The sequence below is a fragment of the Callithrix jacchus genome, chromosome 5, assembly GCF_049354715.1.
Source record: "Callithrix jacchus isolate 240 chromosome 5, calJac240_pri, whole genome shotgun sequence".
Lineage (NCBI taxonomy): Eukaryota > Metazoa > Chordata > Mammalia > Primates > Cebidae > Callithrix > Callithrix jacchus.
In genome coordinates this window covers 15,118,570-15,135,256 of record NC_133506.1, presented here as the reverse complement: position 1 = coordinate 15,135,256, position 16,687 = coordinate 15,118,570, and the positions used below count along the sequence as shown (strand labels likewise).

Here is a 16,687-nt window from a genome sequence, read left to right as displayed (position 1 = left end):
AGAAGGCAATGGACTGATGTCTTTAAGTTTCTGAGGCAAATGGTTTTTCCACCTAGATTATTTGACTCAATCCAATGATCATTCACACACAAGAGAAGCTATTTAGGTGGTCTGTAAGTTTACCTCACTTGGATCCTTTTTAAGAAAGTTACAAAGGAATATACACCAAATGAGGGCATACTCAGACTGCAAGATACTCAACTCAGAGAGAATAAGAGCAAACCCAAAGCTGAAGGCAGACATTATGTCTTGTGAGTAGCAGGAAGGCAGAGGGCTCCAGAGGCTATCTCCAGGGGGAGAATAAGGTGACCTAACAGGTTAAATCAAATAATTGAAAAGACTGAAGAACTTGATGATATTCTGAAGTCTCACAATAAATGGAAAAAAGGAAAGAAAGGCAATTAGAAATCTGGAAAAAGAAAGCTGCATTATAAAATAGGTAGGTCCAAATATTAAGCAACAATGATATGTAAAGCATTAAGCAATTCATGGGGTGGGAAAAAAGTCATCTTTTGATTTTGAGCCTAGGGCTTTTTCCCCAGGAGTGGCTCAGAAGTTACCAATGAAATCTCATGAAATATAACGCATGCTTGGATTAAAACAGAGAATGAAAAACAATCTAACAGAAATATTAGATCTTATGTTTAATATAAATAAGTATAGATTATTAACTACGTATGGAGTTTACAAAAAAATGTGTAACAAAACACAGGCTTACAAATGAATAGATAAAATACAAAGTAGTTGGTAAACACTGGAAATTCATATACCAGGTAATCTTTTGTACTATTTCATTGCATTTTAGAGTTTGTAGTAGGATTCCTTAAAGATGAATTCTCAAATAGCAATAATTATAATACTATGATATCCTAGTCAGTTCAGGATGCCACAACAAACTACCACAGACTGGTTTGCTTTAACAACAGAATTTTATTTTCTCACAATTCTGGAGGTGGGAAGTCAGGGCTCAGGGTCCCGGTGTGGATGGTTTCTGGTGAGGGCTCTCCCCATAGGTCTCAGGCTGCTGCCTTTCTGCCTGTGCTCACATGATCTTTTCTTTGTGCAAGCACACACACACACATAAACACACACACACACACACACACACGGAGACAGCGCGCATGAAAGCTCAGAGCTCTGTGCTGTCTCTTCTTATAAGGGCACAAATCTCCTCACAAGGGACCAACCCTCATGACCTAATCTTGTCCTAATTACCGCCCAAAGACCCCATCTCCAAATGCCATCACACTGGAGCTCAGGGCTTCAACATATAAATTTTGAGAGGAAACAGATATTCAGTCTATAACATATAGGTTTAAAATTTTCACATACCTATAATTTTAGAAGACAAATATTGCTATCATCATTTGAAAAAAATAAGAATAGTTAAAAAATAGCATTCTATAAAACAAAGTTTGGAAAATGATAGCATATACTTTAAAAAATAATTAAAATTACAGATCATCTGCTTATCTTGTAAAATTATTCTCAGTCAAGTCTGCCCATTATCTCCACTACTGAATTTGTAGATATTAGCAATGACCTACACCCATTTGCTTAAATTTCCAAGGCCTGATTTTTACTACACTTTTGAACCAGCTGGTTTTGCTTAATATTGCATTTTGAATGTTAAACCTGAGAAACAGTATTGTTTTCATGATTCTTTTAGTAAATAGTTTGTTACTGGAGCAAACATATTTAACTATAGAACAGTATTACTTAAAATAGTTACTAAAGCTGTAACAACTTTGTATTAAAGATTGTTTTTAGAAATAGGTTTGTTCACTGCCTGTTACATTTAAAGTGCTTGCCATTTTTATGTTATTTTATGCTATCGAAATTGTCAAGGAGTAATTCTGCTAAATGATAAAGTGGTATGATCTTATTAAAAATATTTAGCAAAAGTACACGTGTGTTAAGAGAATATGCTTTATGTCAATGTATTATCTGTTGATACTTTTACTTTACAATTAAATTGCTATAAGTAATAACATTGGTTTTTTTCATTGGCCAAGAAAACTACCACTAATATTCTAACACTAACCCTAGGGTATACTGTTATGGTAAAAGTACTGACCAAGGGGATGCATATGGGAGTCAGCCTCCCTTTGCTTGGAATGTGGGGACTTCTAAACCCAAGCCTCCTGTTAAGTTATAGTTTTCCTCAGATGCTTGTTTTACTCTCTCCAGGTGATGATGCCAGGGAGGCTGTTAAACATGGCTTGAATGGGATCTTGGTGTCGAATCATGGGGCTCGACAACTTGATGGGGTGCCAGCCACTGTGAGTTTTCGCAAATGCTGAGATTTCCCTTTGAAGTTTCCATTTCCATCACTGTGTTCCTATCTCTCTGTCTACCTCCTCTGTGTACGTACTTTCTGTGATCACTCAAGGTGAAATAGATGCAATTATGTGAGATCTTGGATTTTAAGTTGAGTGGCACCTAACTACCCAAATTATGTGTTATTAGTTATTTATTAATTATTATTAATAATAATTATAAATTATAGAGTATAATATTAATAAACATTTATGTTTAATTAGCCTAATACATTTATTTATAACCTATGAAAGTCCCTGTTAAATAAGAAGACATTTGTAGGCAGGGATTATTTTGGCATTCATAGATACACCAATAAGTATGTAAACCAGAGTATGAAAGAAAGGATTATGCCATGAATGTTCAAAGAAGTGAGCTAACAGAGAATTGTGGGAATGCGAAGGCTTTGGTAAAATTTGAGATCATTAGTATAATTGAGGCAAGAAACCAGGCGGAGGGACATATTGGAATTTCCTGTGGGGTGGGGGTTGAAAAGCTGCAGAGAAAGCATGGGGAGTTGGGAAAAGGAGAAAAAGGGCCTAGGCCCAGGTGAGGGGAAGTGATCTGCAAATAGGCTAGTCTGGCCGAGTTGTGAACCAACTTGGCTGCGCATTGGAATCACCTGGGAAACTTTGACGAATCCTGCTCTGTTCCCCAGATCAATTTATGAGAATCTCTGTTTGGGGCTTAGGGGTATATAGGCAGTAGCATTTTTTTTAAGGTATCAGGAGATTCCACTGTGCAGCTTTAGTTTTTATGCATTGGGGTTGGAAAATCAGAGTCCAGAATCTAGGTATAAAAGTGAACTCAACTGGTCTAAATAGTGTGGGACTAGGGCTGGGCGTGGTGGCTCATGCCTGTAATCCCAGCACTTTGGGAGGCCGAGGAGGGCGGATCACGAGGTCAAGAGATCGAGACCATCCTGGCCATGGTGAAACCCTGTCTCTACTAAAAATACAAAAATTAGCCAGGCGTGGTGGCACGCACCTGTGGTCCCAGCTACTCAGGAGGCTGAGGCAGAAGAATCGCTTGAACCCAGGAGGCGGAGGTTGCAGTGAATCGAGATTGTGCCACTGCACTCCAGCCTGGCAACAGAGCAAGACTCTGTCTCAAAAAAATAAAAATAAAAATAGTGTGGGACTGAATTAGAACTATATCGAAGAGCAATTAGACTCCAAAGAACCTAACGCCAAGAAAACCGACAGGGGCTCTTGGGGCAGATTTTAAGAGCTCTCACTCAGAAGTGGGTGTTGGACAGTGAGAATACATGGACAAAGGGAGGGGAACATCACACTTTGGGGCCGGTCAGGGGGTGGGGAGCTAGGGTAGGGCTAGCAGGGGGGTGGGGAGCTAGGGGAAGGATAACACTAGGAGAAATACCTAATGTAGATGACGGGGTGATGGATGCAGCAAACCACCATGGCACGTGTATACCTATATAACAAACCTGCACGTTCTGCACATGTACCCTAGAACTTAAAGTATAATAAACAAAAATAAATAAATAAATAAAACAAGCAAACAAACAAAAACAGTATAGCTGCTATGGAAAGTAGTGTGGAGATTCCTTAAAGAACTTTTAGTTCTACTTTTAGTAGAACTACCATTTGATCCAGCAATCCCACTACTGGGTATCTACCCAGAGGAAAATAAGTCATTATTTGAGAAAAATACTGTCGCGTGCATGTTTATAGAAGCACAATTCACAATTGCAAAATCGTGGAACCAACCCAAATGCCCATCAATCAATGAGTGGATAAAGAAACCGTGGTACATATACATGATGGAATACTACTCATCCATAAAAATGAATGAATTAACAGCATTTGCATTGACCTGAATGAAATTGGAGACTATTATTTTAAGTGCAGTAACTCAGGAATAAAAATTCATTTATATGTTCTAACTGATATGTGGGAGCTAAGCTATGAGGATGCAAAGGCATAAGAATGATACGATGGACACTGGGGACTTTGGCAGGGAAGAGTTAGGGGGCAGGGATAAAAAGCTACAAATATGGTGCAGTGTATACTGCTCAGGTGATGGGTGCACCAAAATCTCACAAATCACCACTAAAGAACTTACTTATGTAACCAAATACCACCTGTACCCCAATAAGTTATGGAAAAATAAAATAAAATAATAAAAACTAAACAACAATGACTGGCTGGGCACTGTGGCTCATGCCTGTAATCCCAGCACTTTGGGAGGCTGAGGCACACAGATCACCTGAGGTCAGGAGTTTGAGACCAGTCTAGCCAACATGGTGAAACTCTGCCTCTACTAAAAATATAAAAATTAGCCAGGTGTGGTGGTGGGTGCCTATAATCCCAGCTACTTGGGAGGTTATGGCAGGAGAATCACTTGAACCTGGGAGGTGGAGGTTGCAGTGAGCCAAGATCGCACCATTTCACTCCAGCCTGGGCAACAAGAGCGAGACTCCATCTAAAAAACAAAACAATAAGCTTTCTCTTTGCATGCTGTGTACATGAGGGGAGATACTTGCTTGAGTTTTGCCTCACACTTCAGAGCAGATTTAAAGCTCATGATGATGAGAGAAACGTGAGAAAGAATTTTGTGTACAGTGAAGGGTGCTCTTCCCTCAGTGTGTGGGTTTTGCAGTGAGTGGCAAAAGCTTGGGGGAGGCTGTGGTGTCCAGGTGTCAGTACTTGCACAGAAGAAGTTGCTGTACTGCAGATTTTGTTATGTCATAAGTTAGAGCCACAAAGGCAGCATGATGTCATGGGAGGAGCACTGAAATAAGATCTTGTCTCGCCTTTCTAAGGGGATAAGATATAAGTGAGTAAGTCACCGAGACTTTTAAGTCTAAACATCTTCACAGTACTGTGTTGCTTACAAAAAGAAAGTGGACAACTTTATGAATCCTACATTTCTATTAGGTTGGTGCAAAAGTAATTTCACCATTACTTTTAATGGTGAAAATGGCAATTACTTTTGTGTCAGGCTAATATAAATCAGAGTTTGCTTATATGGAGAAATAGTTATTGTCACTAGGAATCCTAGAACAGGTATTTAACTTCAGTTCATCTTAATATGTTGCTTCTGAGAAGTGCTGCTAGGCCCCCGCTACATCCCAGAAAAAATAAAAAACAAGACTGTGTCAAAAATACACTTATCATTTTATGGTAATAAGTTGATCCAGATTGGCTCTGAAGTAATTTGAAAATAATAGGCTAGAATCGAATTGATTTCTAAAATCCGCAGCACTAGATCTTCTCAAATTGAAATTCTCTAGAGTATCTGAATCCTGAGCATTATTTTTCAATTTTGCCTTTTCATTTTGATGCTCTCCGGACCCAAACTACCTCAAGCTTAGAAATATGACTTTCTTTCACGGTGAAAACTCTCAACTGCCAAACATTTTTATAGAATAAGCATTTGGGTTGTTAAGTTCTTGGGCATGTTCTGTGAACTCTAAGCGATTTTAATTTATTTTTAAAAAAAGAGTCCATGCAATTCCATCTTTGAGAAACATTAAATGTATCAGTTGGCTTTTGCTGTGTAACAAGCCACTCTGAAACTTACTGGCTAAACCACAATCGTCATTATCTCATTTTATAATTTTGTGGGTTGGCAGTTTGGGCTGAGATCTGCTGAGTGCTTTTCTGGTCTTGGCTGGACTCACTCACAGGTGTCTATGACAAGCTACTAGGTCTGGCATAGAATGAGCTTGGCAGGGATGGCTCTGCATTGTCTCACATCTTCCAGCGTGTGTTAGGAGTATTCTCATGAAATGGCAGGGCTCCTAGAGAGTGAGCGGAAGCATGCAAGGCCTCCTGAGATCTAGGCTTAGAATGAGCATCCTGTCACTTCTTTCATAATCCACTGGTGAAAGCAAATCACAAGTTCAATTCAGAGCTAAGGGGTGGGGGAACAGAACCCTCCTTCCTTTCCCTTTCTCCCATAATGTTACAAGGAAACGAAGATAAAGAGGAAATCATTGCAGTCATTTTTGCAGTTGCAGACAATCAGCAAAATCTGTATGGACCAGTGATTTCCTAAATGTGCTTAGGAAAAGCCCCTTAGGGCTGCGTGGTGAAGTGTGATGGGTGGAGTGAGTAGACAGCCTGGGGAGGATTTATGGGCAGTAAATTGGACTCTGTCTTCTTTGAGTTTAACTAAGCACCTTTGGTTCCACCTGCTTTGTTTATTTTGAACTGTTCTGATTTGAACAAAGGTTTCCATACCTAAAATGTCAGAAATGAAGAGTACAACAATGGATGCAATAGGAAGGTGGAAAGGTGAGAGCTCCTTGTGCATAGAAGTTGTGTTTGGGGGAGGGGTTGGTGGAGCAAGTTGTAGAGGGAGCATCCTGAAAGAGTGTGACTTGAACACAATGAGAAAGAGGATTCTCTTTGACAGTCAGATCCCTGCGGGTTTCTTTCCACATCCCTTACTCTGCCTGACATTACTGCCTTGAATATACCATGTCCTTTATAAAGTGTTTGATAAAACAGCGAATGGAGGGATGAATAAGCAGCAGTATACAGGGATATTACCATATTTTCCTGGAGATTAACTCCAGTGGAGTTAAGCCTACAATTACTTGCCCCGAAGAAGCACTAAGAAAATAGCTAAAATGAATGGTCTCATAGATGTACAGAAAGCTGAAAAGAGGGAAACATAAACAGAGCTATAACATAGTGAGTCCGTCTCCTGTATTTATTTATCTAATCTGTTCTGATCGGAATTATTTTGTGTAATATACACCTAGTAAAACTGCAGCTATTGAAAGAAAAAGGGAAGGATTGAAACGCTTAGCAATAGATGAACATTGTTGTTCACAGACACACGAAACACCAATCTGGTCTCGGTTTAACCCAGGATTCACATTTTTAAGTATCTTTATTAGTTTACTTTTAGGCCAGGGTAGGCATTGGAAATTATCTAAACACACTTGATTTGACTGACTTTGAAAATGTGTATTGAACCCAAGCTAGTTAATATTTTTCTTTGGTTCTGGTTTCAAATGGGGAAATATGCTTAATTATAGCTTGCATCATCGCTTGGAAATTGTAGCATTTATATGTTGATGTAACTTGCCTGAATGCAAAAAGAGGACTATGTATAGGAAAAGGGACATATGTAAATAGATCCATATGGCAAGGCAGGAAAGCCGAAAGGAAAAGAGGAAAATCACATTACCTGCCAAACATTTAGGGGCCACATGCCAACTGTTACCTCCACTTCCTTCAAATCTGTAGCCCTGTTTGGTCTTCAGCCTCATACATGAAACTGTATTTAAGTTTAGACTCTAAAATTTTAGGGTAGAGGTAGGATAACCTTTGAATGATTTCAGCACAATTATTCTGAACAAGGTGGACTTCAGTGTGTGGCAGCTTCCTCAGCATAAATTTTAAATAGGAACTGTACTTAATTTAGATTTTAACATTTTGAGATGAATGTGAGTAATTTCTACAGATTTCAACCTTTAGCCCTCCTCGTAAATTGTTTTTATTCTAAAATGCAGATTCACATCAAAGTAGCCAATTGTATTGGTTAGCCACTGCCATATGACACTATAAAATGAATAACCCCAAACTCATTGATTGAAATCAGCAATCGTTTATTTCCATGAAAGTCTGCGTTGACCAGTGTCTACTGATTTAGGCTTGGTGTTAGCTAGGTGGCTGCTATTCAACTGTCTGTCAGCTCCAGCTGGGCTTGGTTGTGCTGGCTCTGCTTCCTGAATATTTACCCTGGGGCCAAAGATGAAGCGAAACAATACCTGGTGGAAGCTCTTCTCATGGCAAATGACATGGTGCAAAACAGTAAGTGGGAATGCATGAGGTTGCTTAAGGCCTGTGCTCAGAAATGGCATTCTACCAACTCTGCTCACGTTATTGGCTGAAGTAGCCAAGCGTGCAGGCAAGTGCACTTTGATGCCAACCTAAGCCCATCATCACCAATTGCCAATCAAGACCAGAATCTTCATGGTGAAAGTGATCATATTTCCTTAAAATCAAGAAAACTATTTTCATAGAGCGTTCTCTGATATATGGTTGGATGCAAAATAGTTTGGATGAGAAAGTAAGAGATTATGTTTTTTTTAATTAGTTCTGTTTGCATTTTGCACACTGCTTGCACTATTATCTGAGTATGAATTTTAACAATTGATTCGCAATGAGTAATGTTCAGAATAATTTATGTCAACACAATACTTCATTTACTTTTACACATTTTATAATCCCAGCCCTTTGGGAGGCTGAGGCAGGCAGATCACTTGAGGTCAGGAGTTAGAGACCAGTCTGGCCAACATGATGAAACCCTGTCTCTACCAAAATCACAAAAATTAGCTGGGCACGGTGGTGGGTGCCTGTAATTCCAGCCACTTGGGAGACTGAAGCAGGAGAATCACTTGAAGTCTGGAGGTGGAGGTCACAGCAAGGCGAGATCACAAAACTGCACTCCAGGTTGGGAGACAGAGCAAGAACCTGCCTCAAAAAAAAAAAAAAAAAGCTTAGTTCAAGTGTTTTATGTTTATTTTATTATACCAATGTTTGAATATAAGAGGCAAAAAAAGACAACCTTGCACTTTAAAAGAAAAATAAGCTACTTATTTCCAAATTTAGTTGGTGATTTAGTTACTAGCATTTGTACCTCTCTTCTTTGAGGAGGAAATAATTTTACTATTGACTCCAAACCTACTTGGCTTCTTTAACTCTAAGCCTTCGCTGGATGTGTCAGTGGTTTTTTGGAGGCGGAGGTGAAAAACAACTCAGTGTTAATAGAGTCACGTTATTGAACTTTTCTTTCCCAGATTGATGCTCTGCCAGAAATTGTGGAGGCTGTGGAAGGGAAGGTGGAAGTCTTCCTGGACGGGGGTGTGCGGAAAGGCACTGACGTTCTGAAAGCTCTGGCTCTAGGTGCCAAGGCTGTGTTTGTGGGGAGACCAGTCATTTGGGGCTTAGCTTTCCAGGTAATTGGACAAAGAAATAAATATATAAAACAGATAATTTGACAGTAAAACAAATAAATAAAACAAGTTAGACTGATTTGCCCAATAATTTTGTATCTTGGTTAGGGGGAGAAAGGTGTTCGAGATGTCCTCGAGATACTAAAGGAAGAGTTCCGGTTGGCCATGGCTCTGAGTGGTAAGACTCATTCTTCTCGACAGCTTTCTTTTCTTTTATGGTCTTTAAGTCAAGGTCCTTGGTGGAGACAAGTGAATTTGAAAGGGAAGAGTGTGGGATCATTTGGGGTATATTAAATTTGATGTTGACCCCATCTCAACAGCTTTGAGAAATGCTATGTGTGCATAGTCTCTAGTAATTACTTAATCTTTATATTTCACAGCTTTATGAGAAACATTTTGGTGAGTATGAGTACTTAAAGGTAGATGCAACATCTTACGCTTTCTCATCTCATAATGCATGAACACATAAATCTACCTGGATAGTCAACACCTCCCTTTGGATAGCTAAGTGGCAGTCAAAATCCTTACCTGTCCAAGTCTAAGCTGCTAACTTTTCACATTAAACCTGCTCCACCTGCAGCTTCTCCATCAGTTCATGTTAATCCAATAGTTTCAGTTGCTCAGTCAGAAATCTTCAGTCGTTCTTGACTCTGCTTTTCTCTCACACCCTCACAGCCATAGGGGCTCTATCTTTGATCTTCAAAATATAATCAGAATCTGACCTCCCTGTCATCTCCACTGCCATTGCCCTGGCTAGAGCCATCATTGTCTCTCTTCCTGTGGACATTGTGGGTGAGCGTGTCTATCCTCACCTCCCTAACCTCTCTCAGACTATTCTGATCATGGCAGCCAGAATGGTTCTTTTAAAAATTAATTGAGATCATGTTATTTTTCGGATCAGAAAACCCCCAGTGGCTCTTAGTTTACTCAGAGTAAATGTCAAAGTCCTTGCAGCAGTTTATAAGGCCTCATGTGGTTTAACTCCTGTTATCTTTCTGATCCCAACTTCTACTAATGTGACCCTTATTCTGCCCAGGAGACACATGTCTCCTTGACGTCCCTTGATTGTATCAGATATGTTTCAGCCTTGGGGTATTTGCAATGGTTGTTCCCTCTGCCTGGATGCTCTTCCTCCAGATAGCTACATGAATAACTTCCTCTCATCTCTCACGTGTTCACATAAAGTATACTTTCTTAAAGGTGCCCGTCCTGATTACTGTGTTTAAAATAGCAATTCATCCTCCACCCATCCATTTGACTTCCAGTTTTCTTTTTTAGCTTTATTTCGTCCTTTTCCCACAGCACTGATTGTCTCCTATATATCATTATCATAGAATTTCCTTTTAAAATTATAGGCATCATATATTGAGTTTCCCCTTTAGAACAAAAGATGCATGTGGCAGGGGGCTTTGTTGTCTTGACTACAGTATTTCAGTTCCTAGAGCAGTGTCTGGCACACAAACAATATTTAATGAGAGAATGAATAAATAAAGCATTAAAATATTACTAGTGACTATTTATAATTTGACTCAGAAAGAATCAGTAGTTAGAAAGAATGGTCAAGATTTAATTATCAGCCACCCAATTTTTGAAGGTAAAGAGGGTTTCCTTTTCTGTAATCCATGTGATCTGTATTGTTCCCATATAGAGAACTCCCCAGATAAATGGTCTACTCACTACTGTACTCAGTCTGCAGACAGAGCCTCAGCGAGAAGAATGCCATTCTGTGAATCCTCACTACGCATTTTAATTTGCTACAGACATATCCTAAAAGAGAGCTTTCAGTCACTGACTCTCTATTAAATGTGGCAGAAAGAATATACTCTTTGTGTTAATAAAAATATGTGCCAGTCATTTTGTGTTAAGGACTGTTTAGGTAATAAAAAATGGTCTCATGCCACATAAGATTTGGCAAGCCTACCTTGAATCATAAACCTTACATTTGTCAAATTTTACATTCCTTGGGAAAACGATTACCTGCCTGATTATTATTGCATTCAGTTCATATTAAATGTATGCATTATTTTTTCAGGGTGCCAGAATGTGAAAGTCATCGACAAGACATTGGTGAGGAAAAATCCTTTGGCCGTTTCCAAGATCTGACAGTGCACAATATTTTCCCATCTGTATTATTTTTTTTTTTCAGCATGTATTACTTAACAAAGAGACACTGTGCAGAGGGTGACCACAGTCTGTAATTCCCCACTTCAATACAAAGGGTGTCGTTCTTTTCCAACAAAATAGCAATCTCTTTTAGTTCATTGCTTTTGACTTTTCAATGGGTGTCCTAGGAACCTTTTAGAAAGAAATGGACTTTCATCCTGGAAATATATTAACTGTTAAAAAGAAAACATTGAAAATGTGTTTAGTCAACGTCATCCCCTGGCAGGCTAAAATGCTGTATCCTTTAGTAAAATTGGAGGTAGCAAACACTAAGGTGAAAAGATAATGATCGCATTGTTGATTAACCTGCATTCAGTTTAGATGTCTTTAGAGGTTCTTAAATGGTAAGCTCAGATTCAAAGTGCTGGAAATGCCTGATTCACAACATTGAGAAGGTAACACTGGATAGAACTGGATTGGGTGGTGGTAATTGGTGATACTTCTTTGAATGAAGATTTACAATCACATGTTTAGTGTCTGAATATACCTGAATATTTTGGGATGTATGTTAGTTCTTAATCAGAGAGGAATAAAGCATTTTTGGAAAGAAGACGTATAGTTCATTTGTAACAATATGAAATTTTAATTTTAATTTCTGAACCCTAATTATCCCCTCGTTTCCTTTCTGCATACCTCACTGGTTCTCTTATGCCTCCTACTTCCCTTTTTTTACTCTTTTGATTCTTAACCATTGAAAACCATGGGCAAATGTAGCTACATCATGTGCGAGGACCATGCAAAATGAAAATGTTGGCCTTTTGTTCAAAAAGCAAGATGAAACCCTTTTCCCTTTTCCACAGTTTTTCTCTTAACCTGTCATGGAGTCTTTTGCTATTTCATGTCATGCTTCTTTGGGCATGGGGGTACCCATATAACAAGAGTAGAGCCTTCTGGGTGCCTTGTAACTTGCCTCGACCTTTCCTGTGCCCATGCCCAGGACCCTGGCAGGGTGCCAGGCAACTATACTGAGCAGAATGCCTGAGCCAGCAACCAGGAACTCACTTAGCAGACATGGGGAGTTGGCAGGAGTTGGAACAATGTATGATGCTAGGCTCTTAGTGTCCCCAGCACAAGTTCCACTGTCATATAGAGCTTCACTTATAAAACACAAATTCAGTGATACCATTATTAAGTATTTCAAGCCATCAACCACAGAGCATCAAACCCCAAGCCCGAGACCCCTTTCTGAGCATGGAGCCCTGTCCACTGCACTAGGAGCACACCCATGAAGCCCCCATCGCGTGACATTTAGATTCATTCTCAAACCAAGCATTTGACAAATTGGAGGTGAACTGGGTAGCCAAAGTAATTTTGAAGTTGATTTTTCATGATCTCTGGGTGTTCAACCACTGTGAGGTACTGAATGAAACAATTCAGAGAATCACCACCTGAAAACGTGATTATTATATTATGCATTATTATTATTCCTCAGAACTCTCACTTTCTCCTTCTAAATGCTAGGGCATTCCTCAATATTAATATGAACACAAAAAGATTTTTCTTCTGAGAATATATACCAGTTTGGTAAAAAAAGAATCACTTAAGCTTACAAAAAAGAAAAGTTATGCCTTAACTTTTCTCCAAATACACAGAGTAAATATTTGTATCATATCATGTCATTGTTTTATGCTTTTCTAGTTAATATTAATCAGTGAATAAGTATATAGTAAGCGTCTCTGATTTCCTCGACAGATTCAAAATGCCTTCTCTGTTGCCACTGAGTTTCCATTTTGACTATATGACAGTGTATGGTTGTGTGGGCACTTGCTTAAAAGTTGACATAACTTCCCAGAAAATAGAGATTGGTAAGTGGTGTTTTATGTAAGGTTTATGCAAGTAACAGTGAGAATGGGGATTACTGGTCTTAATTTGTGAGTTTCTCATAACTTTGAAGATTCCCTGAGCCACAATAACTCCTTTAATGTAGATTTTCATTTATGTTTTCAGAGTTGGAACATATCTGAATGCTTTATGTTTGATAACTTTTTCATAATCAAAGATATACGGCTGTTTGCTTCTACTTTTTTAAATGAGTGATGTGGACCCAATTCTAACAGTAATAAAATCAAAATGTCTAATGGTTAAAAGAGGAATGGTGTGTGTTGGTTGCACATTCCCTTCCAAGAGTTTTGTAACTTAGGCTTGATAGATAGATTTCTTTGAGGAAGCCAACAAACTCCTCTCTTCCTAGGTTTCTTGAAATATGATGGGGAAGGGGTAACAGGGCTTCATATGGGCTGCCTCTGCATTTCTTGTATGTTATTTTGTGTACATAGTGCTCTATAGCAGTTTCTCAAGCTTTAATAGTTCATCAGAATCACCTCCAGGGCTCCTTAAAACAGATTGCTGGGCCCCACCCCATGGATTCTGTTGCAGCTGAGTGAGCCAGCTATTGGCTACAGGCAGAGAGGCCAGGACTCACCTTAAAAGGCCAGCTGCTCCTTAGGCAGTTGATACATTTTCATTGAATTTCATTTCTTATTGACATGAAATGCATACAGCAAGGTGTGTAAGGTGCTGAAACCTGAGTGTATCAGTGGCTGCACTTTACATTTACACTTATAAGCCTACCTCCCAGATCAAAATATAAAACATCTCCATCATCTCCAAACATACTCCTTCCACCAGAGATAAACCTATGTTGATTTTCACTGCCATTGATTGGTTTTTCACTAGTTTTCACATAAGCAGAACCATACAGTGTGCACTTCCGTGTGTAGTTTCTTTTGCTTGTGATATGTGAAGTTCATTCATGATTTTGAGTGAGTTCCGGTTATTGCTCTGTAGTAATCCATTGTAGGAATGTACTACAATTTATCTATCTCTTCTCCTATTGGGTTATTTCCAGTTTTCTGCTGGAAGTTGATTCTAACTGATTTTTGCAAAAATGCAAATTGTTATTTTTTGATTTTTCAAGAAATGCAAGACATTTAGATTTTTATGTAAAAATGTTTAAATGTTGGATGACAGTTAACATTTTGAACACTGAACAGGTGATGTTAAACATGGATGTGGCCCACAAGCCACAAGTCTCAACCCTGAAACATTTTATCCTCACGGATGTTTTCCTCATGGCTGAAATCACCCTTATGTCCTGACACAGAATCATGGCTGAGACCCATAGCAGTGATGGGTGCCTATCAACAGATATTGCCAGAATCTCCTTTGTTTAAGCTTATTTATATTTAGCCACCTGGAATAATGCGAGTGTGAAATAAACTTCTCTTTACCAGGCTTGGGGAGCCCAGGTTCCCAGGCCTGTAGGAATGAATTGAATGGTATTGATGCTTCTTAGCGTGATGTTTGCAAACTGCATTTGGGTCATTGCTGTGTTATTCATTTGCTTGTTTATCTTGCGAAAACATTGCCGTTTGTGAAACAGCTTTAGAGGGCTGTGGTGGATTAGGAAAGCATGAAAGGAAGTTGTGGCTTGCTCTCAAACAGAGAGAAAAGACTTTTCATTATAAAATTCATAACTTATTTACTGTCTGATGGACTATGTTGCATGTCAGTTGCATAGCAACAAAATAAAGTTTGTCTGTTTAGGAAAGTCCGAAGATTTCTTATAACATAAAGACAGAGGATGCTTTCTGAACTTATATTTGCCTCAGCGTGCATTCTGTCACATGCCAATTATAGAACAACATCAGGATGAGAGTTTATTTTAGGTAATGTAAATGTTAGCTCAAATGATAGAAGGCTATTATTATATGTTTATGTGATGGGAAATCTCTTCTATTCTAAAATATGCAATTTCCTGTCCTTACCCTAATCAAACTTGAGCAATAGGTGTCTTCTTTCCTCCCTAATGTGGTTGCCCATTGTTGGAGGAAATAAAAACATACTTTTTAATTTATCTGTTTGCTTCTCCACTGATATTTTTCTGAACTTAGATAGCGAGTATAAGTTCAATTGAAAGTTTTCCAGGACTTTCAGTTAAGAATTGTGTTACCATGAATGATACCAAAAGAAGAGCTGGAATTCAAGTGAGCAATACATTTGATTTTGTTTGTTTGTTTGATTCAGCATCACAGGGGAAAAGAGTCTTGCTTGGTTTCCTATCTATCTTTTCTGGTTAGATCATCTGTCTTTAACGCTGATTTACCTTAAATTACTGTCAACAGCCTGAGTCTGTTTCTAACAGTGGAATCTTCTTATTGATAGTCTTTTATGGTAGGATTCTTTACATTTTATGTTAGAGCTTTCTCACTAAACTTACTCAATGAACATCAAGGCTAACCGGCTCAAAAGCACTGGATTAGAAGCCTATAAGATCTGAGTGATTAGCTATGTGAACCATTATTTAACTGGAGGACCCTCAGATGCTCAGCTCTGAAGCGAGGGTGGCAGCATCTGCCTATCTCTCTGGGTGATTATGAACATAGCATGGTGAAATATGTGAGAATTTATCATAAACTGTAAATCAACATTCAAAGGAAGGTATTATTTTGTAATAATATTTAATAATGATTATTATCAGGAAATACAATATGACATTCCAATAAGTATTTTATTTTATAGTGTTTATTTAGAAAAAAAGTGTTTTATAGAGTAAAATAAACATCACCACAGATTTTACCCAGAGATAACTTTTATTGAGATTAGCTGAATATCATCTCAGACATTGCTGTGTATGTATAATCAGTAGCAGCTGGATAGATAGTAGTTTTGAAACCACCTTTGCAAAAACTATAACAATGAGAAAATGATGACAGTGCAAAAGATCTGACCTCATCAAACTCCGTCTTGCCTTTAACCTCCAAACTGCCTGTGGTCATTCCAGGGCTTGGGCCTAGCTAACGTTGGGAGATATTTAGTTTATAATTTAAATGATAATATCCCTTCTTCAAAACTAAACAGCCCTTGTAAAAGCTAATGAAGGATCACCAGGTTAGGAGGATGAGAGGAGCCTGCATTCTGTTAAGATGTAGGCCTAAAGAATGATCAGCCTTTATCCTGGGGTCACAAAGTTTGCAGCATCCCCAATTACTCCTGCAGATAACATGGCCAGTGTATACCCTAAGATTGGTCTTTTGAGATGTCTTTTCAGGCTTTGGCATTTCTGAGGATTGGGCGGCCACTCATCTGTGACTCTTGACTCAACTGGTCCTCTGGCCCCCGCCCATAAGCAGACTCAGTGCACAAGGACCATTTTTCACACTCCTATGACTGCATCCCCAAGCAGTCAGCAGCACCCATTCCCTAGCCTGACAAACTATCCTTGAAAAATCCTAAACTCTGAATTTTCAAGGAAGTTGATTCAAGTAA

General features: G+C 38.8%; 1 protein-coding gene across 2 annotated transcripts in view; it reads left to right on the top strand.

Annotated features, from left to right (window-relative positions):
* Positions 1–11,969, top strand: part of HAO1 (hydroxyacid oxidase 1) — a 51,986-nt gene extending 40,017 nt beyond the window's left edge. For both annotated transcript variants that reach the window (XM_017971952.4, XM_002747346.7), the window contains 4 exons: positions 2,191–2,282; positions 9,101–9,259; positions 9,365–9,434; positions 11,289–11,969. In XM_017971952.4, coding sequence (XP_017827441.3) covers positions 2,191–2,282; positions 9,101–9,259; positions 9,365–9,434; positions 11,289–11,359 — 392 coding nt within the window. In that variant the 3' untranslated portion in view covers positions 11,360–11,969. The remainder of the gene's footprint in view (positions 1–2,190; positions 2,283–9,100; positions 9,260–9,364; positions 9,435–11,288) is intronic.
* Positions 11,970–16,687: the final 4,718 nt, after the last annotated feature.